Source organism: Sebastes umbrosus, chromosome 16 (genome assembly GCF_015220745.1).
Source record: "Sebastes umbrosus isolate fSebUmb1 chromosome 16, fSebUmb1.pri, whole genome shotgun sequence".
NCBI classification, from domain to species: domain Eukaryota; kingdom Metazoa; phylum Chordata; class Actinopteri; order Perciformes; family Sebastidae; genus Sebastes; species Sebastes umbrosus.
In genome coordinates this window covers 28,819,534-28,842,051 of record NC_051284.1, presented here as the reverse complement: position 1 = coordinate 28,842,051, position 22,518 = coordinate 28,819,534, and the positions used below count along the sequence as shown (strand labels likewise).

General features: G+C 37.1%; 2 protein-coding genes across 3 annotated transcripts; both read left to right on the top strand.

Annotated features, from left to right (window-relative positions):
- The first annotated feature begins 1,277 nt into the window (after positions 1-1,277).
- Positions 1,278-12,720, top strand: pgrmc2 (progesterone receptor membrane component 2). The gene is made up of 3 exons (XM_037747073.1): positions 1,278-1,721; positions 7,450-7,605; positions 11,041-12,720. The coding sequence occupies exons 1-3, from the start codon at positions 1,346-1,348 to the stop codon at positions 11,136-11,138; spliced, it is 630 nt and encodes a 209-aa protein (XP_037603001.1). The 5' UTR covers positions 1,278-1,345; the 3' UTR covers positions 11,139-12,720.
- Positions 12,721-14,466: 1,746 nt separating this feature from the next.
- Positions 14,467-21,919, top strand: asmt2 (acetylserotonin O-methyltransferase 2). 2 transcript variants are annotated; one of them, XM_037747058.1, is made up of 9 exons: positions 14,467-14,683; positions 14,776-14,860; positions 16,297-16,471; positions 16,750-16,879; positions 18,019-18,087; positions 18,181-18,299; positions 18,546-18,683; positions 19,265-19,387; positions 20,004-20,215. In XM_037747058.1, the coding sequence occupies exons 2-9, from the start codon at positions 14,780-14,782 to the stop codon at positions 20,213-20,215; spliced, it is 1,047 nt and encodes a 348-aa protein (XP_037602986.1). In that variant the 5' UTR covers positions 14,467-14,683; positions 14,776-14,779. The 2 variants fall into 2 exon arrangements, with proteins under 2 accessions (XP_037602986.1, XP_037602987.1); XM_037747059.1 differs by lacking the exon at positions 14,467-14,683 and having other exon boundaries at positions 14,780-14,860; positions 20,004-21,919.
- The last annotated feature ends 599 nt before the right edge of the window (positions 21,920-22,518 follow it).

Sequence of the window (22,518 nt, the reverse complement as noted above, 5' to 3'; positions counted from 1 at the left end):
TCTCGTTAAGTTATGACTTTATTCTCGTAATATTATGACTTTTTTTCTCGTAAAGTTATGACTTTATTCTCGTGAATTACGACTTTTTTCTTGTTAAATTATGATTTTATTCTCGTAATATTCCGACTTTTTTTCTTGTAAAGTTATGACTTTATTCTCATAAATTATAACTTTTTTTTGTTAAGTTATGACTTTATTCTCGTAATATTACGACTTTTTTTCTCGTAAAGTTATGACTTTATTCTCGTGAATTACGACTTTTTTCTTGTTAAATTATGATTTTATTCTCGTAATATTACAACTTTTTTTTCACGTAAAGTTATGACTTTATTCTCGTAATATTACAATTTTTTTTCTCATTAAGTTATTACTTAAATTTTTGTAAATTATTACTTTTTTCTCATTAAATTGCGACTTTATTCTTGTAATATTGCGAATCTCTGATGTTTTTCCCTCAATGTGGTCCTAATACTCCGTAGTACATTGTCTCTTTGGCCCTCACTGCATTAGACTTACATACTATATACTTAGACTATAAACTGTGTTACCTTCATCACAATGCTCACATGTTTTGCGGCTCCAGACAGATTCTTTTTTATTTTTTTACTAAAATGGCTCTTCTGATAGTAAAGGTTGCTGACCCCTGGCTTAATCGAATGTCAGTCGAATAATCGATAGTGAAAGTAATCGTTAGTTGCAGCTCTATAAAAGACGGGACATGATTTTTACTTTGCACCAAAAGAACATAATATAACCGCTTAGCTCAACTATTGGTTCCGCTTATTCCCGACAGGACGTGAACGAAGCAAATATTAGTTTGGAAATAAATAAATGAATAAATAAAATAAAAATACCTTAAATGAAGCAAGTTAGTTTTGAAATAAATTAATAAATACATAAATTAATAAATGAAACAAATGTTAGCTTTGAAATAAATAAATAAAAAATACCTTAAATGAAGCAAGTTAGTTTTGAAATAAATAAATACATCAAATTAATAAATAAATGAAGCAAATGTTAGTTTTCAAATAAAAAATAAATAAATAAAATAAAAAAATAAATGAATAATACTGAGAATATCTTTGGATTTTGGACTCTTGGTGACATGTAAAAGTGTTTTTATTTGCTTAATCGAAAGAAGAAACAGTCAGTCGAATAATCGATAGTGACTAATCGTTAGCTGCAGCTCTATATAGACCAGCAGCTTTTTAGTTTGCACCAAGGAACACAATGTAACCTCCTAGTCAACTAACTCAACTAACTCAACTAGTGGTTCCTGTATTCCCCGACAGGACGTGAACGCAGCATCTGTCCAGGGGCGGGTAGTTGCTAACCGAGCAGCAGTATGGCGGCGGACGATGGAGACAGTTCGAGCGGACCAGTTGACACCAGCGGCGGCTCTGGAAGCTCCGGTACCGGCGGGCAGCAGGGAGCAGCGGACGAGCCGTCGGACGGACTCGGCCTCGGAGCGATGTTGCTGAACCTCGCCCTCCTGGCCGTGGTGGTGGCGGTGTGTGTGTTGCTGTACCGGCGCTGGGGCAGAAAGCTCGTCTCCGCTGCGGCCCACCAGGACGAGGCCTCGGCGCTGCCCAAGATGAGGAGACGGGACTTCGGCCTGGAGCAGCTGCGGGAGTACGACGGGCTCAGCAACCCGCGCATCCTCATGGCCGTCAACATGAAAGTTTTCGACGTGACCAGCGGGAGAAAGTTTTACGGGAAAGGTGAGTGAGACGCCGGGGAGAGGACACTCCAACTGACAGGCCGGAGGGGGACATGAGGAAGCCGCTGGAGGAGAGGGAGAACCGGGCACAACATTTGGGCGCAAACGGTTGTGGTTAGCTTAGCTTAGCTTAGCTTAGCTTTAGTTTAGTTTAGTTCAGGTTAGCTTAGCTTAGCTTAGCTTTAGCTTAGCTTAGCTTAGCCTTAGCTTAGCTTAGCTCTTTTGGCTTTGTCTTCAAGATTGAAGATGTTTGTTGTCACACTGGTTCTACAGGTACAAACACACAGGTGTGAAAGGCTTTCTACTGGAAGCTCCATTAAAGTAATTAGTTATATTACAACTATAAGTACTATAAGTTATATTACAATTATAAAAGGAAATACTTTTAGTTTTATTACAATTAGTTATATTACAATTACAAATACTTTAAGTTATATTACAATTATAAAAGGAAATACTTTAAGTTATATTACAATTAGTTATATTACAATTACAAATACTTTAAGTTATATTACAATTATAAAAGGAAATACTTTAAGTTATATTACAATTACAAATACTTTGTTATATTACAAGTATAAAAGGAAATACTTTCTACAAGGGCATATTAAGAATATATACATTAAGAACATATACAGTATATACAGTATAATATATATTTCTGTGTGAGAACATATACAGTATATAACATATACAGTATATAACATACATTACATACAGTATAAGATGTATTTCTGTGTTATTGAGTGGGGATGCTTGCTGTTTAGCTCACTAACATTGCTGTTCTGGAGGGTCGTGGCTGTTATGATGAACACATGTAAACTTCATATTTATGAACATTAAACATGTGTAGCTTTTGTAGTTAAAGTTGAGTTAAAGGCTGGAGGTTAGCATTTTAACATCTAGCCTGTTGGCTTGTTGATGTGCACACAGACACACTGTCTGTCTGTCTTTGTTTACACTGATGGGACTCATCATGCATGAATATTAGGGAGTTTGCACCCATGTTTTAACCTTAAAAGAATAATAATCTTGCTATATTTACTTATGTAGAGGCTAGTTGTGCAGAAAATGCAGATTTGTTTTGCTGTGAAAGTTCATTATAACTCGAGAGTTTCTCAACAGATATGAATACTACTTTCACAAAGCATGCTTCAGTCCCCATTAAGTTTATATTTCTGCAAAGCAAGGCTGTCTGGGTGTCGAGCCACCGCTTGTTTACACTGATGGGGCTCATCATGTATGAATATTAGGGAGTTTGCACCACTGTTTTAACCTTAAAAGATTAGTAATCTTGCTATATTTACTGATGTAGAGGCTAGTTATGCAGACTTGTTTTGCTGTAAAAGTTCATTATAACTCAGAGTTTGTCAGCTGATATGAATACTACTTCCACAAAGCATGCTTCAGTCATCATTAAGTTTATATGTATGCAAAGCAAGCAAACCAGTTAAGCAGCATTTCCTCTGAGCTGGCAGACTCACCCAACTATGTAATAAACTATAATTATTCAAACAGCATTCCCAACAGTGTTGTATGTCACGCCTGCTACTCGACACCAGCAGCACCACGTAGCCAAGTAGGCCTGAATCTATCCAGCTCACCAAGTTATGACTCAGTTTTACAGTAGAGACGCTCTGGAGTTGACTGGGCCATATTTTAATTTGTCTAGTTTATCACAGTGGACTTCATACTAGGGCAACTAGTTGCTCAATCCAAGTTGTAGGGCTGCCCTTCTTTGTTGTTTTGGTCTCAGTCGACTAAGATTTCTTCAGTCGATGAGTCATTTTTTTATGCTTTATTTCCAAGAAACTTCTGAGCACATCTCTGGTAAACAGCAGATTTAAAGTGGTGCTTTTGTGTGATTCTTTGTGGAGAAACTCAGTTTTACAGATCTGTCGATTAAATCAACTGTTTGATCAGGTGAAAACACGTGTTGTAAAACTCCACAAAGAACTTTCGATTCATTTTTGGATGTATAAACTGTCAAAAATAACAACAAATGATTACCATACCCGAAGGCAAACTTTCACTTTCTAGAACCAAGAAAATGTTTGATATTTTGGTGTACATAACCGACTTTAATCGACTACCAAACAAGTCAAATTCTTAGTCGACTAACACTCGAATACGATTTCCTAGACTAATCGATAAGTTGATTTAATTGACAGTTTCTCCACAAAGAATCACACAAAAGCACCACTTTAAATCTTGTGTTTACCAGAGATGTGCTCATAAGTTTCTTGGAAATAAGTCGTTCAGCATGAAAAAAGCACAAAAAAGGACTAATCAACTAAAGAAATCTTAGTGTCAGCCGTAAATGAAAGCTCCAGTTGGACTCTCTAACCAGTAGAACAGGGCTCACAACTGACTATTTCATATTTCACTTTTTATTAATCTTTGCATGTATAAACTGTCAAAAATAAAGATAAATGTTGCAGCTGTTTATCTTGTGTGAGAGCCAAACGCCAACCATACCCAAAAGCAAACTTTCACTTTCTAGAAACTTTCCACTTTTCAGGAGCTGAACCAAGAACATGTTAGATATTTTATGTTCATAACAGACTTAAATTGACTATCAAACAAGTCATGAATTACTTTAACTGACTAGGGCTGTCCTCAACCAAAGAAATTCTTAGTCGACTAAAACTCAAATACAATTTTCTCGACTAATGAAATAGTTGATTTAATCGACAGATCTGTAAAACTGAGTTTCTCCACGAAGATCACACAAAAGCACCACGTTAAATCTGGTGTTTACCAGAGATGTGCTCTTGGAAATAAGTCATTCAGCATGAAAAAAAGCATAAAAATGACTAATCGACTATAGAAATCTTAGTGTGTCAGCTGTAAATGACAGATACAGCTAACCCTCTCCTCTAACCAGCAGCGCAAGGCCAACTGACTATTTAATAGTTTCACTTTTGATTAACATTTGTGTGTGTAAACTGTCAAAAACAATGATAAATGCACGTTACAGCTGCTTATCTTCTCTGAGAGCCAAAAGCCAACCATGACCCGAGGCAAACTTTCACTTTCTAAAAACCTTTCACTTTTCAGGAGCTGAACCAAGAACATGTTGGATATTTTATGTTCATAACCGACTTAAATCTGCGTTACTTCTCTGTTTATCTTTATTTTTGACACTCAAAGATTAATAAAAAGTGAAAATATGAAATAGTCAGGTTAGAGGAGAGCCCAGCTGGAGCTGTCATTTACAGCTGACACACTTCATAAATTATTCAGGCACAAACCTGATTCAGTAATTTCTTCTTTTGTTCTAATAATAAAAAGCTAAATAAGGATAGCAGTGCGTTGCTGTAGTAGCGTTACTCAAGCCTGAAGTTTCATCTGTGAAATGCTCGTTCTTGTAGTTAGTTATGCAAGGTAGAAGCACATCTAATCTCTGAGGTGATAAGGCATCTTTGCTTCACGGTCGGTGTTTTTTAGTTGGAAGTTTTTTGTTTTTTTTCTGTTGCACAATTAAAGGCAGAAAACCTGAAGGCCTGCAGGGTTTCACATGCTGGTCAGATGATGTTTTCTGTGTGTTTTTAAACCTTTCGTTGTCCTCCAGAAGAACGTCAGCGGAGGCACGAGGAGTTTTATTTAGAAATGTATTATAGAGGCTGAATATCACAACTGCCTTTTGGGGATTACATATTAATCAGATAACCGAGTATAACACACCCTTTAACACAGTGTCCTATGTGATATCCTCTTTTAATACAACATTGTAAAATCATAGACATTTTAACTTAAACAATCATTTGACAACAAATATCAAAACTGTGAATGCTTCAGTATAAAACTTTCTGTCCCCCGATACAGATTCAACTCTCCTGATACCAGAACTCTCTTTTCCCCAAATTTAAAATCTGTATACTAATTGCAAGCGTATACAGATGAGCAGCGACAAAATAAATGTAACTGACAAGCGAGAAAGCTGTATTTTTATAATGACATTGATGTAGAAGCTGGCGTTTAATCCGGCGTATCACATGAGTTCCTCCCTGCTGATAATGTGAGGATGTTTTAGCTGAAGCATAATGACCTGAGAAGACATTTAATTCATAAAGTAATTGTGTCGATATGTCAGCTGATATTAGCTGATATATTTTTAATCTTATGTATTTATGTAAAAAAAAGTTATATTGGCCAATATATTGTTCACAAATGTTGATAATGGTATCGGCATCAAAGGTTTAGTATTGGCCAGGCTTATCGATCAAGTAGTAATTGATTTCATTAGTTAGCAGGTAGAAGTAGGGCTGCACAATTAATCAAATATTAATCGCAATCAAGATTTTGGCTTCCCACAATTAAATCAACATGATCCACTGCAATATTGACGTTTTAAAATACGCGCTTTGCTCCGCTCATAGAAAACTGTGCTGCATAAATCAAGCGCTTCCTAAACTAACAGCCAGCCACCAGGGGGCGATCCAGATGTTTTGGCTTCACTTTTAGGGAGCTGTCATGTCGCTGAGCGTGCACCCTACAGCGGCAGCCTGTGAAAAACTTTTGTTGCGGCTGCAGTCCAGAGTAGAAGAGTAATATATTGTATATTACTTGTTTTGCAAACAAAAACACACAGGTGAAAAAGCACCTTATTTTAAGTCTTATTTTGATGCACAGATTTGTTAATTGGCAGGAATGTAGCATAACGTCAAAATGAAAGGACCAGTCTTATTTTGATGCAAATTTTTGTACAAAATCATGTCCGTATTAGAGCTGTCAATCGTTCAAAGTGTACCTTAAACAGAGATTTGTCAAGTATTTAATACTCTTATCAACATGGGAGTGGATAAATGTGCTGCTTTATGCAAATCTATATATATATATTTATTATTAGAAATCAATTAACAACACAAAACAATGACAGATATTGTCCAGAAACCCTCACAGGTACTGCATTTAGCATAAAACAATCATAACATTGCAAACTGTCAGTGTGCTGACTTGACTTTGACTTGCCTCCAAATCGCCAAAATTTAGTGTAAGTTTGGAGTGTTATTTAACCTCCTTCCTGACAAGCTAGTATGACAGGATTGGTACCAAGCTCTAGTCCGTATTAATACATCGTTTAGCTCTAATAACATCCGACTGAACCAGAAGTTCTGCTTTGTCAAACTGAAAAAGAAAAGCATGTCTGCAGTCCTCTTGTGAACTCGTGGGTGTATCTGCATTCAAGTGGTTTCCTTATTGGCAGTCCTGAAGTCTGTTAATGTGAAGCAGCATCAGCAGTCACATGACGTCGTCTGAGTCGGTCACCGGGGGTGAACTTGTTGCTGGACTGAAACTGTTTATTTGCACAGTTTTTACCACTTTTATTTACTCTGTTTGAAACTGTGTCAAAGCTTAAAAATATAGACAGTCAGAGCAAACCAGGACAGAAACTGACTTGGCAAGATTGGATTAAAAGTAAGAGTCTCAGGCTATATCCACACTATTATGTTTTTGTTTTAAAACGCATAACTTTTGCTAGTTTATGCCTTTATACCACACCACTCCGGCGTTTTCAAGCCACTAAAACAGAAACGTTTGGAAACGCTGCTGACCCCGTTTTAGTTTCAAAACTCTGGGGTTGCGTTTAAGTCTGGACGGATAGAAACGGACACCTTTGAAAGCGATGACACAGACACCCACATGATGGTTAACCTGTGGGAGTGGATGCGATTTAATTAATCTCTTATTCATCCTGATTGTTGTGTTTTCTTTTTTTTCTTCAGATGGTCCTTATGGCATTTTCGCGGGCCGGGATGCCTCGAGAGGCCTGGCCACCTTCTGCCTGGAGAAAGACGCCCTGAGGGACGAGTACGACGATTTGTCAGACCTCAATGCTGTACAGATGGAGAGCGTGAGGGAGTGGGAGATGCAGTTCATGGGTAGGTTTGTTTCCTGAAGTTTCTACCAGAGAAAAAAAAATGCTCCTCAGATATCGATTTGGCTCAGATTTCAGAGATGCATCCACAGAGTTTATCGCCTGTCCTGACGGGCCTCTGCATATCTAGTCGGGTCAAACTGAGGATCCAAACATCAGGTTTTTCTTCATTTCTTTTGTGCTTTTAAACTTCTGCTGAGTTTAATTAGGACAATTTAAAGCTGCTACATAAATTTGTAATGTGGCTGTTGAACAGATTCACACACTGTCCTTCAGTTTTCATTGTTTTCAAATATATATTTTTTTTGTTTTACTTTATATTCAGAAATACATCTTCAACTGCTTGTAGAGAAAAAAGATTGAAACGCCAAATTCAAACCAGAGAAGCAGCAAAGTGCGGCCTGCGACGAGCTGCCATACAATATCTACGAAAAGCTGCGGCGGCCGCTCCCAAACTCAGCAGGCTGCTGCCGTTTTGATGCGGCCAAACTAAAAGTTTAACTTTAAGCTTAAAGTGTGGCCAGTGTGTATTTCTTCCCACCTGAAATACATGAACACGCCTCCTGCCTTGCCGCAGAAAAATGTAATCAGAATCAGAAATACTTTATTGATCCACAACGGGGAAATTGTGGCATTACAGTTGCTCTTGTATAAATATCAGATGTATCAAATGTAAAACAATTTAAATAACGGAGTATGTAACATGTAAATGATGTGCATAATGCTACAATTTAAACAAAATATATGTAAACGGTTAGAAGCTCAGTCATCCGTGAGGGACTCGGAGTAGAGCCGCTACTCCTTTGCGTTGAAAGGAGCCAGCTGAAGTGGTTCGGGCATCTGTTAAGGATGCCCCCTGCCATCCAGGCATGACCAGCTGGGAGGAGGCCACGGGGAAGACCCAGGACTAGGTGGAGAGATTATATCTCCACACTGGCCTGGGAACGCCTCGGGATCCCCCAGTCAGAGCTGGTTAATGTGGCCCGGCAAAGGGAAGATCGGGGTCCCCTGCAGGACCCGACCCCGGATAAGCGGTTGAAGATGAGATGGGAGAGATATATGTAAAGAAATATAACTACTAAAATTAAAAATAAGAAAATGAGAATATAAAAGATATGAAATATGTACAACTATTTGCATTAAGACCTTATTATTATAGAGGCGAGCCGCACTTCGCCGCAGCCTGGTGTGAATTTGGCGTACGGTTACAGATTCACTGTGCATTCATTCACCTGTACTATGAAAAGGCTGTTTTATACCGTAATGCATATTGTTTGTTTGTTTATTTGCACAAAATAGAAATATACACTGTAAAACGTCAGAGTAATATTATTCTAACAGGTTAAAACTAACAGAAAAGAGTCGCAAAATGACAACAGATATGTAGGTAGAACAAAAAAGCCAAGATGATAAACGATGATAACTACAGACAATAATCATTCAATCATCAAGATCATAGAATCAAATCCTGTTTTACCACACTGTTATAGATTTAAAGTCAAAATAAAAACAGCTGCGGTGACGAACCTCTTCACACATTTTATAAAAAAACTCTGGTAAAAGTTTACAAACTTAGTGAGTATCGGTGCAAGGTGGTTAGACTGTTTGAGCTCTTTAGAAAAAAAGGTTATTTCTGAAATGTGCCGTCGAACCAAAGTTTGGAGTGAACTTGAGACAAACATGCAATTAACCCAAACTAAAAATACCTTCTGCCACCACATCTGCTGGGAAACAGTTAAAACAGGAAACTGGAAGGAAACAAAAGACTTCTATTCTGATACTTGTATATGTCCGTATGTTACATCTGTGGATTATTCTGTACTTTAAGTGTAAATGTAACACCGGTTTAGATCATATTATTGTAGTCTGTCGTTTTAAAAGTGTCCTTTTTGAATCCTGGGTGTCTAATTTTGGACTGAAACATGTCGGGCCTCTGCTTACATAAATAACAAGTCTCTGGACACTCGGACGTTTAAAGCTGGTCTGGGCAGCTTTGGAAGTTGGCGTCTGATTAAATCATGTAAGAAGATGTCAGTGAATCACTCTCAGCATGTTGCTGACAGCATTAACGGCTCTGAGAGGCCACAGTTCTCCCTGATGTTCACCACTACATTTAGGGCACATTTTGATTCGTCAGTCATCAGAAAATTAATAAGAAACTGTTTTGTTAATGGATTCATTGTTTGAGGAGAACATTTGCTGGTTCCAGCTTCTAAAATGTGAAGATTTGGATTGTTTGTCGGACAAAAAAAAGACATTGGAATGTGTCACTTTCTGGCCGAGGAATTAATAAATAACAAACTTATTTATTATTTTCTCAATGAATCTTTTGGTTGTTTTACGATCAACAGACCAAAACCAAAAAAATGATAAATATACTATAAAGTAAAACCAGAAAAAGCAGCAAATTCCACATTTGAGAAGAGTAGTAGTTGCAGATTAATTTTCTGTCAGTCGATGAATTGACCAATCGTTGCAGCTCTGAAATTGTTTTAAGCAATTTTATACTAATTTCTGACATTCAGAGGTTCAATTCATTCATCCATAAAAACATGGAAATTACAGTTCTCCTAATGAACTGATGCTGATTACTAAAACACATGAAATAAATACCCAGAAAATAAAATCTAGAATCAAAACGACACAATATCCCATGTAAAACCGTTAAAAAGGACAATATAGAAACAGACTACGATTAGATCTAAAGTCCTGTTTTATGTCTTCCTTACAAAGATCTGGTTTTACTGTCGTGGAATTTTATAGATGAATTGATTAATCAAGAAAATACTTGATGATGAGAATAATCTAGGGCTGCAACGTTGCTGTGAATATGGTTATTTTTAACCTATTCTTCATAATTAAAGGCAACGTTTTCAAATGTCATTTTGTCCTACTAATAGTCCAAAACCCAAAGATATTCACTTTACTATCAAGTAAGTTGAGCTGAAACGATTAATCGACAGAAAATTGGCAACAATTTTGATAATTGAGTAATCCTCTTCCACTTTTTCAAGCTAAAATTCACTTTTTCCAGCCTTTTTAAATGAGAATATTTCCTGCTTTTCTTTGTTTTCCATGATAGTAATTTCGGATTACGGGGGGAAAAAAAGTCTAAACTCTCTAGCGCAGCTTCTTAAATGTGAATATTTTCTGGTTTCTTTACTCCTCTATGACAGTAAACTGAATATCTTTGAGTTGTGGACAAAACAAGACATTTGAGGACGTAATTTTGAGCCAATTAATCGAGAAAATAATTGACAGATTAATCTACAATGATATGCCATATGCCATATTACGATATCCAAAATCTAAGACAATATCTAGTCTCCTATCACGAACTCGATATAATGCCCAGCCCTAGTTGCAGCCCTTACAGGATGTTAACATCACTTTGCGATCACCACCTTTTTTAACGCAATATTTTATCGCTATCTTCCAGAAAAATACGATTACGTCGGGAGGTTGCTGAAGCCCGGAGACGAGCCGTCGGAGTACACGGACGAGGAGGACATCAAGGACCACCTGAAGCACGACTGAGCGGTTCCATCACACCGACCAAAGCCAGGAGCCCCCAAACAGCTGCGACAGACCGCCCCCCCCCCGAGCCCTCCAGACGTCCTCTTCCTCTTCCTCCTCTTCCTCCTCCTGCCCCATCGATCTACCTGCCACTCCTTTCTCCTGCCCCCCACTCCCCAAAACTTTCTGAATCTGTCCGGTGCCGCGGCTGTTCTGGACGGGCAGGACTCAACGCCCAGACCTCCCTCCCTCTCCATCCTGCGAAGACGAACACCAACAGAAAGAAGCGATTGAAAAACCTTCGCTTTTTTAAATGGCAGAAAACATGTCTGGGGGGGCGGAGGAGAGAACGAGAGAAGAGAGGCCATTAGATGTATTTGAAACAAAACCACAAAATATTTTAGTCATTTCTCCACGGGGTGGGGGGGGACGCGTGGTCACGATGGTCGCCGCTGAGAAATGGTTGAAGATGATCAGTGGATCGGGACGGGGAAACATCTCTTTTTATCTTTGGTTTAAGTCACATGATCGCACCGGAAACTGCTTCAGCTTCGGACAGCTTATCAATCAATCTCTTTTCTTTTTTGTTTGAATAAAATAATCCTCCCCCCCTACACCCCTGTTGAGAGGTCAGCGCCGCGGCCTAAGATCCAGCGCTGTGGAAATTGGCGGGGCGTCGCATTTTCCTGTTGTGTTTGTAGTGTATGCACTACTAGTTTTCTTTGTTTGTCACCATGTGATTGTATTTGTTGAGTAGCATAGAGGGAGGGAGGTTTTTTTCTGGATGGGGGTTTGGGGGGGGGGTTAAAGGTCTTTGCCATATGAATCCTGTTTTGAATCACATCAGACGGACTGAATCACTGATCGGGAATACAAAGGGAAGGTGATAAAAGGCAGTCCTAATCAATCGACTCAATTGTTTACATGCCTCACAAGCCAGCTGCAAGTCTGTAGATTCCCCTGAAAATGGTCCAAGTATTAATTGTGCCTTATTTTGTTTGTTGTGTCAGTCCTGACCGTTCTAACAGAGGAGGCGAGCGGAGGGATGGAGGCGTCGTTTTTTTTCTCCCTAGACTCGGTCCCCCCAGACTTTAACGAAGGCATACATTCTGTCAGTCGTCCACGAACAGACTGTAATATCTCCCCACTTCACGAACTTTGTAAATAGACCGTATGAATTACTCAGTGTTACTGCCATATTTATGTAGTTGATGAACTCCAGATATGTATAATGCTATGTCGTATTGGCCAAAACCCCCATGGTTTGTCTTCTTTTTTTTGGTTCTTTTTAAACGTGGGTGAATTCCCCCCCCACCCCACCACCACCTCCCCACCCCAATAAAACAACAAAAAAAAGGAGCGTTGCAAAAAGTGCTGCAGGGCGGGACCGGGAGCTGTTCTTGCGAATTTTGTTCGGAGACGTTGCTTATCCTGTAAATATATCTATCATTTTATTAAAGCATGTGCAACAACAAAGTGAGCTATGCCGAATTCCCACCACGTCATGTATTTAAATGTTGGGTGTGTGTGTGTGCGTGTCTGCGTGACAGAGGCAGGAAGGGATTTGTTCATGCATAATAAATCGATTTGGTTAATAATTGAAGATGTCTTGAATTTATTGGCTTTTAGAGGCGGCGTGAGTGGGGAAAAAATGTTTTATATAGTTCGTTAAGATGTTTAACATGGAGTCTCTCTGCTTCAGGGCTGTTTACCTGCAAGGGAAATACAAAGGTGCAAGTTCAATATCTGAGGATGTACAAATGCATAAAACTCTGAAATGTAGTTGAGTTGTACTTCTGAGTGTATTTACATTAAAATGAACTCCACATTTTGAATATTATGTAATGATTTAATGAGAAAGATGTAAATGTTTTGTTCTAACTAACCACAGAAAAGTCTGTTGAACCGAGATCTAGTGAAATAATGTTTTTTTCCTGCTTATCTTGAGAGAACGAGTGCTGTGGATGCGTGAAGAAACTCGGGAACAAAATGTACGACATGCAGACGGCTTCATGGCAAACCTCAGTAAACGATTATTAACACCAGATGTTGAGAAGCACAAAGGCAAACTGAGAAAATAAGAGGGAAGAAAAGTTATAACAGAAAAAGCTTTTTCCCTGAAGAATGATTCTTGGTGTCTGGTTTCTGAAAAAACAAATCCAAAATGTTTTAAACTTTTTAAATTATGGGTTCTTAAAAGGGACATAAATAAATAAACAAATGTGCTCATTAGATGTCTTAATGATAAGGAGAAGCCCCTTTCATTATCATGAAGAAAGAAATACAGAAGAAAATAAATGTGGAATAATAATGTGTAGTATGTGATATAGTAAATAATTTGTATTTATGGGACATAATACAGAAACAAATTAGGGATATTCATATATTGGGTAAAGCATAAATATAGTAATTTAATGCTTATTTAAGTAGCTAAATTAAATATAGGGAAAATATGTAAAGAGGGACCAAATCAATACAGAACAAAAATAGAAATAAAATAATTTGAAAATGAATGCAAATTTAATAAGATTAATTAATAGTAAAATAAATATATTGTGATATAATTTAATGAGGAAATAGGGGAGGAATAAATACATCAATTAAGGAGTTAATTCATTAAATAAAAATAAAATTAATAATTATGTTTTACTAAATATGAAGTAATAAATAATAAATAAATAGGCCTTAAGCAAATAAATAAATGCAGAAAATATATTGTTTATTGCACATTTGATTTAATTAAAGGTTACTTAAAGGAAAAAAAATATGTTTATGTTTAAAACCGTGTAATGGTCTAAATAATATAGATTTGTGACATCACAAAAGGACAGAAATCCTAACGGCTTGTTTCAAACACAATTTCTAAATACGGGCTGTGTGTGTATTTCTCTGTATGTTGAGCGTTTTGATAGTTTAACAGTATTTATAAAGCACTTAAACCTGCTTTATAATATAAAAGACATGAAAATCTCACTTCTCTACAATATGGGACCTTTAAAATGACATAATCCAACATTATAATATATAATAACATCTTCATAATAAGTACTTTTAATGTTTTAAGTACATTTTACTGATAATACCTGTAAGGTTTTGAAAGCAGGACTTGTACTTGTCATTGAGTGTTTTTATATTGCAGTATCTCTACTGTAAGGATGTGAGTACAGACATCACAGGTCACCACATTAATGCTCACTCGTGTGTAAATGTGATGACGTTCTGAGGGTCCTGCAGCTCAACAGCGCCCCCGCTGGTGCTGCGGATGATCCCGGAACTGCACCGCCACACACACACACTGATATATATATATTTATATATTTATATATTAAAGTGAAAGTAGTCGCTGTTCTTTCTTATCGGCCATCACAGACAGTAGCGACCAGCCGGAGAGGATCACTGTGATCCGGATACATCGACCATTTCACTTCAGAGACAGAGAAGCTCCTGAACACACCATCGACATCTTGGCTGTTTTTTGCAACAAAAAAACCCAAAAAGACTCAAATCCTCCGTCTTCCTCCTCCAGGATCGGACCATCTTAGCCGCTTTCCAGGCAGCAACCTCGGGTGAGTGATGCTCCTGCAGACTGTGAGGTTTTGCATGAATTCCTGCAGTTATTAAGGTCTGTGTGTTGATGTGTGTTGATGTGTGTTTGCAGGATAATGGCAGAACATTTGTCCCAGAGTGAGCTGGACTATCCCTTCAAACTTCTGGAGTATTTCAACGGCTTCAGGATCTCTAAGGTAACATTTATAACAGTTTATTTATTTATTAGTCTGCAGGTATGTTTCTAGGGTTGCTACTAACAGATAAAATGTTCCCAAAATCCAAATTTGTTTTGTCCTAAAACCTAAAGATATTTAGTCTAATATTATTAAAAAACAGCAAAAATTCACATTTGAGAAGCTGGAAATAGTCAAATTTAGTTTTTTTTTGCAATAAAATATTACATGTTTATTAACAGTTTATTTACTGGTGTCAGTCTGCAGTTATGTTTCTATCTAGGGTTACTACTAACTAACCGATAAAATGTCCCAAAAAAAACCCCAATATTGTTTGTTTTGTCCTAAAACCTAAAGATATTTAGTGTAATATCATAAAAAAACAGCAAAGAAATCACATTTAACAAGCTGGAACTAGTCAAATTTAGGTGTTTTTGCCTACACGGATAAACTCATATCAAAATATGATATTATATTTAAATAAATTATTAATATACAGAGACAAATATGTCTATCTGACGCATGACGTCTATTCAATTCAATTCAATTTAATTCAATTTGCTTTATTGGCATGACTATCAGGTGAACAATATTGCCAAAGCGTCAATTCAATAATAAATAAAAATAAAAAAAGAACAAAATAAAAACAAAAACATATATATATATATATATATATATATACACAATTCATTAAGCAAATTACAATACATAGATATTTAAAAAAAAAAACATGCATTTAAATGGAAGAAAACAATAAAGAAGTAATTAATGTTTGTTGTGTCAATAAAACAAACAAACAAATAAAAAACAATTAATAACAATATATTGAAATATCAAAGAATAAATTAAAATTAAAGGTCCCATATCATGCTCATTTTCAGGTTCATACTTGTATTTTGTGTTTCCACTAGAACATGTTTACATGCTGTAAGGTTCAAAAAACACTTTATTTTCCTCGTACTGTCTGTCTGAATATACCTGTATTCACCCTCTCTGTCTGAAACGCTCCGTTTTAGTGCGTTTCAATGGAATTGCAACGGAATTGCGTTGCTAGGCAACAGTTTGGGTCCATGTTTACTTCCTGTCAGCTGACGTTATTCACATACACTGCAACCGGAAATAAACTGGGACACATCTGGAATGTTTACGTTTAAAACTGTGTAATGGTCTAAATATTGTAGATTTGTGACATCACAAATGGACAGAATTCCTGACGGCTTGTTTCAAACGCTGTGTTTCTCCGTATATTGAGTGTTTTGATAGTTTAACAGTATTTATAAAGCACTTGAACCTGCTTTATAATATAAAAGACATGAAAATCTCCCTTTTTACAAAACCGTCCAATAGTTGTTTAGATATTCCTTTTTAAAGTCGTGGACTGACCTACGCAGCTAACATGGCTAAATAAATCTATGTACCAGTGCAGAGGAGGTGATGATGTGTGTTCGTCCTTCCAGGTGATATTCTCAGCCTGTGAGCTGGGAGTGTTTGACCTCCTGCTGAAGTCCCAGGAGCCCCTGAGCGCCCAGCATGTAGCCCGCGAGCTGAGCACCAGCGTGGACGGGATGGAGCGGCTGCTGGACGCACTGGTGGGCATCGAGATCCTGGAGGTGGAGACCACAGACGGGACAGGTGAGGAAGAGGAGGCCATGTGGTATCATAAAATGTCTTGTTTTATTTGAAAATCAGTCTAAAACTGCAAAGATATTTAGTTCACTATCATATGTGACAAATAAAAGCATTAGATCTGCACATTTGAGACGCTGGAACTGGAGAATATTTGGAATTTTAGCTTGAATGGGTCAACTAATTCCGTATCCGACTAATCGTTTGCATGACTGCTGAATGTTGGGAACTAAAACACCCTGATTTAAAGTGTGAATGTGTTTTTTTGTTGTTGAATAAAACAGCTTTGTACAGCAGCACCGACGTGGCGAATCTTTACCTGGCTAAAGGCAGCGGCAAGTCTCTTCACGACATGATCATCTACCAATCCCAGACCATCTACCCGCTGTGGAACAACATGGTGGACGCTGTCAGGTCAGTGGGATTGAATGGGAGAGGGTCAGATCATTGAGCTGAAGACATTTTACATTTAACAAGGGTTTGTTAAATTTCACATTTCTCGGTCCTCCTCCGTCCCATTCTCAGGAACGTGATATCTCAGGAACGCCTGTAATTGATTTCTTCAAATTTGGCACAAACGTCCACTTGGACTCAAGGATGAATTAATTAGATTTTGGTAGTCAAAGGTCACTGTGACCTCACAAAACACGTTTTTAGCCATAACTCAAGAATTCATACGCTAAGTATGACAATTTCACACAAATGTCTGACAGGATAAAATGATGAAAGATGACATTTTGGACAGATATGATGTAAACTACAACTTAACCAAGGCAATCGTGAGGTGGTAATTTTAGTTTTATGTGTGATTATTTTTTTATGCTGTCTATGGAAAGCTCTTATTATTATTATTATTATTATTATTATTTATTTGATGTGAATAGTCGCAGTCAAGGTTTTTTTACTGTAGATTTCCCTAGAAAAAATACTAAAAAATCAATTTTATTAGAATTGAATTGAAGAGTTCAGATATGAGTTACAGAACAGTAACTAATCACCAACTTTGAGCTCACAACAACAGCCTCAAAACTAAGAAATAACACAATAAAGATGTACTCAAATAGGTAACTTTAACTCAAATCAAACCAGGTCACTAACCTCTCTGACTTCATGGGGGTAAAAGGTCAACTAGAGTGTGAATTGTCCATTAAAGCATCATAACCAGTGAATAACACAGACAAGTGATGCTCAAAATGTTGTTTGCATCGCAAAAACAACATACAAAAAGAGGCTACAACCAAGTTCATTTTGTTCATGAGGACCAGGGCTGTTCACAAGTTGACTAACAATGAGATAGACCAAACGAATCATCAGTAAAAACCTCAGTTGTAGCAGAAGAAGTGCCGTTTTTCTGGCTAATGGATGTCAGACTGAAGCAGAAAACGCAGTGTAAACATACCGAGTAATGTAGGTTAGCTAATAGCCTCCAGAGCCGCTGCACCTCTGAGAAATGTTTGCACAACTAAAACAAATTCTGCAGAAGGAAACTCAGATCAAACATTTCAATTCTCATCATTTTCACAAGTGCAAACGTGTTATTTTGCACCACGCAGGGAGGGGAAGAATCAGAACGAGAAGACCTTCGGCCTTCCACCAGAGGAGGTTTTCCAAGCTATTTACAGGTCGGTGTTGATTTTGTTGCTTCAGATGCTTTAAATGTGTAACTCCATGACTTTGAGGCGCTGAAATCTTTCCTGGTTCTGTGAACGTATCAGATCAGAGGAGGAGATGCTGAAATTCATGGGTCTGATGAACTCCTCGTGGGTTCTGGACGGACACGACGTTGTGACGGCTTTCAACCTCTCCTGCTTTCACAACATCATAGATCTGGGAGGTAAGAGGTTAAACACCCCTTTATGAATATTTATATATTTATTTATGGCTGACCATTTCTGTTCATATTTAGACCAGCATCGATTAACTGATTAGTTGTCGACTATTAAATTAATCGTCAACTATTTGAAAATAGAGTGGTAAAGTACAACTACCTCAAATGTACTTAAGTACAGTACTTGAGTAAATGTACTTAGTTACATTCCACCACTGCATACTGACACTATTCTGTCTGATTAACTCCCAGGATGCACTGGTGCTCTGGCCCGTGAGATGGCGAAGGCGTACCCGTCGTCCTCTGTCATGGTGTTCGACCTCCCGCAGGTCGTAGAGACGGCTCAGAAACATTTCCCTCAGGAGGATGACGGCGTCGTGTTTCAGACTGGTGAGTCTCATTCAGCCTCGTTCAGCCTAATTCAACATATAAAAGAGTTTAGTACTAAAAAGTGGAAGTGATATTTTGGTAGGAAATTAATTGGCCCTATTGTATATTGTTGGAAAACATTTTAAATTACATGTTTGAGTTTTATAAATGAGGGATGAGCATGATGGCATGATGCCAAGTAAAATGAATCCTAGATTAAAACTGGTGCGTAGGGCCTAACTAAAGAATATAATAGCTAGAGTGTATGTATTATAAATAACTTATAGTGATTTTAAATTTCAACATTATATTTATTATTATATTATATTTAAATTATACACTTAAATGATCTTAAACTTAAACACTTAGTTCTACTGCATCACAAAAATTACCTAATTTTTTCATTTATTTATTAAAATATACATGATTAGAATATATATGGCAACACTGTAGAAAAGTCATTGCAGATAACTAGAAGAGTAAATAAATAGATAAAACTGATGTAGTGTCTTGTATGTATATTTGTACTTTGTATATGTACTTGGTTGGTAATAAAATGGCAGCTGAGTGTAGATTTGATATACTTTCTGTGGTGCATGCAGGAGATTTCTTCAGCGGTGACATCCCTCCTGCTGACCTCTACGTTCTGGCCAGAATCATTCACGACTGGCCTGAAGAGAAGTGCCTCAACCTGCTGAAGAAGATCTATGACACCTGCAGACCAGGTGAGTTTAACTCTGTATTTACACTCAGTATGTTCAGCTACTGTGCTGTTCATATGTATGTAAGTATGGCCGCTACAATTACACTGTTTTCTATTTTCTTATATATATTCTTAAGTCAGTGGAGGTTGCTGCCCTCTGCAGTCAAATCAAGTCAAAGGGAGTCAACAGTTCAAAACCAAGCTCAAGCTCTCTAAAAAGGCAAAGAAACTTCAAAACTAATCCATCTGTGGTGCAGTTACACCTTCTTTTAGTAGATAAATGGTATTTGGTTTTAATCTGGATGCTTCAGTTTGTTCCTCTCGTCATCAAAGTTTTTACATTTGAAACTTACACAAGTACGCTGCTGTCTTCCTCAAAAACTAATCAATTTTCTGAGAATTGAGCAGGTTGTTAAACCAAACATAATGTATATTTTAAGATGTTAATCCTTAAAGACTGTTCTGTTCTGAAGGTATAACAAATATTTTCAACAATTTTCAAACAATCAACATAACAAATGCACATTCAATGCTTTTACATTATTTACCTCCCTCCTGTGTACTGAGTCTTTTTAGTTGATAAGTTCTCCGTTCAGACTCCCGCTATCAGTCCTCAGTATGTTTGTTCCTGCTGGCAGGCGGCGGCGTCCTGCTGGTGGAAGCCATGCTGTTTGAGAACAGGCGAGGGCCCGTCACGGCTCAGATCTTCTCCCTCAACATGCTGGTTCAAACGGAGGGCCGTGAGCGCCCGCCGTCCGAGTACACCCGCCTCCTCAACAAGTGCGGCTTCCACAACGTTCAGGTGTGCCGGACCGGCAAGTCCTACGACGCCATCCTGGCCACCAGATGAGCTCGGGACCGTCCAGACACAGACGGGAACTTTTCAAGGTCAAGAAAAGGTTTGGAGGCGGACATAAAACATAAGAGCTCTGTTGTCAGTCTCGGTGCACATTGATCCCCCGTTTATGTTGTGGTCAACCCACGTGATGTTCACAGATTTAGTACAAAAACTGAAGTGAAAAAACAAACCAATATATCAGTTATTTGATCAATTATATAAATGCACTGATACGGTACGTTCATTTTAACAGCAAAAGATGTTGTTTTACTTTGTTCCTTTTTTATTGACATACTCAAAAATATCAAAATCTGCTCATTATTTACAGTCAAATCTTTTTAATATCAGCAGGTCACTTATAGCCATATAGTTTTATAAGTGGTCACAATATTTCAGGAGCATCATGGAGGTGTATTCCAAAAGTTATAAACCAATTATTGAGAGATTTGGGATAGTTTTATATGAATATTCAGCCAAAATATTATACCAATATTACAGAAAGATAGTATGTAAATAATTAGCAAAATATTCCTATATTTTTTAAAAACCAAACAAACAAAAAGCCCAGTAAACAGTTAATCAAACGGCAACATTCCCATCTTATCTACAAAGTGATATGACTCACTGTTAGCCGGTTAAAATCATTAGATAGATAAGATAAATGATTAGTTTATAACAGATGTTTTGGGCAACAATATTGTCAGTTTGCACGCTGTTGAAGGATATATATAAAAATTAATTCTAATTATTTTTTGGGATACTAAATTTATTTTTACATCTTTTTTTAAGTCAATAACATCAAAATTAAAAACAACTATTTCCAGAAATCATGTCATCCATATTACAGACATTATGACACAGGTTATGTACATATCTCTACATAATTTCTGTATAATTATCCTTTAATGATAAACCATACAAGGAAAAGAAACAGGCAAATGTCTGATTTAAAGATGAGAGATGCAAACTAAAGGCTGTGTTCATTATTCCAAAGAATATATTAGAAAAGTCTGTTGTTTCATCTCATGGATCTCTTTGATGACTTCACATTGAGTATCTGCTGCAGGTGGATATTAATGTTTTTTGTTTGTCTGTTTTTGAGAATTTAACACCCAGAGAAACATATTCCGAAACCTTCAAATGCAGTGAGAAACCTAAATATTTTAAATAGCACTGAACTTTTGAGCTAGAGAGAGAAACCGCTGTGTGTTGTGTTACTGTGACCGTGTGTTCCCGGTCTTCCCATTCACTGTGATGAGTTCAGGTTCCCTCTCAGACTGCATGTAGATCAAACCTCAGTTTACCTCATTTATTCCTCCAAGTGGTGTTAGAAAGTTCTCATTTTCTTATTTTTGGTCTGTTAGTTGTGTGACCTTCTGGTTGAAGGAAGAATCACTGTAGAAATGTTCTTATTCATGTTTGTTTGTTGCATTTCAAGTGCTGTAAATGTCACATATTGAGTGATCATAATAAGTGATTTGCATGTGTCATAGATGAGGTGTGAATGCAAAATATCCAGATGTTTGATAGAAACATATAAAAATGTTCCTTTTTGAATCAGCACACGGTTCTTTGCTGTAAACTTGTGTTCTGTCCTCTGATCATTCCACATGTCGGCAGCATGCAATCAAAGACATCGTGTTTGTTCTTTCTAAAAAGTTATTTTTAAAAAGCTATGCATCTGTAAACAACCTACTGGTGATGGATTTTGACGATGCAGCTTACTGGTGATGGATTTTGACGATGCAGCTGTCTGTTATTGTTGCAGTTTTTCATGTCATGTAACTGCTGAAATGACACCAGAATTAAACATTGCTTTAGGAACAACTCACAAACAATAATATATTCCATCTCTTTTATGTCTGTTTTTACGTCCGACTTTATCTGCACTGATCCTGCCGTTTGACTTACGGGTAATAGCCATTTCCATTACATGTATACTGTATAATTTAGTATGGTAACTGTACTTTTACTTAGAATACAGGACTTTTACTTGTAATGGAGTATTTTTAGCATGTGGTAATGCAACTTTTACTTAAGTAAATAATTTGAATACTTCTCCCACCACTGGTCATTTCCTAACTGAATTTATTTATTTATTATTTTATTTTTATTATTATCATCATTGTTGTATTATTATAATTGTTATTATGATTATTGAGAACATGACAAGTACAAACAAACAAGGCATAAACCAACAACAAAAATTACATAAATAATGCTACATAAATAAATAAAATATATACATAAAAACAGGGCTATCTCAAATTAACTTAAATATATCTAGTGATAAAAATAACTCTCTTATCTTTTTC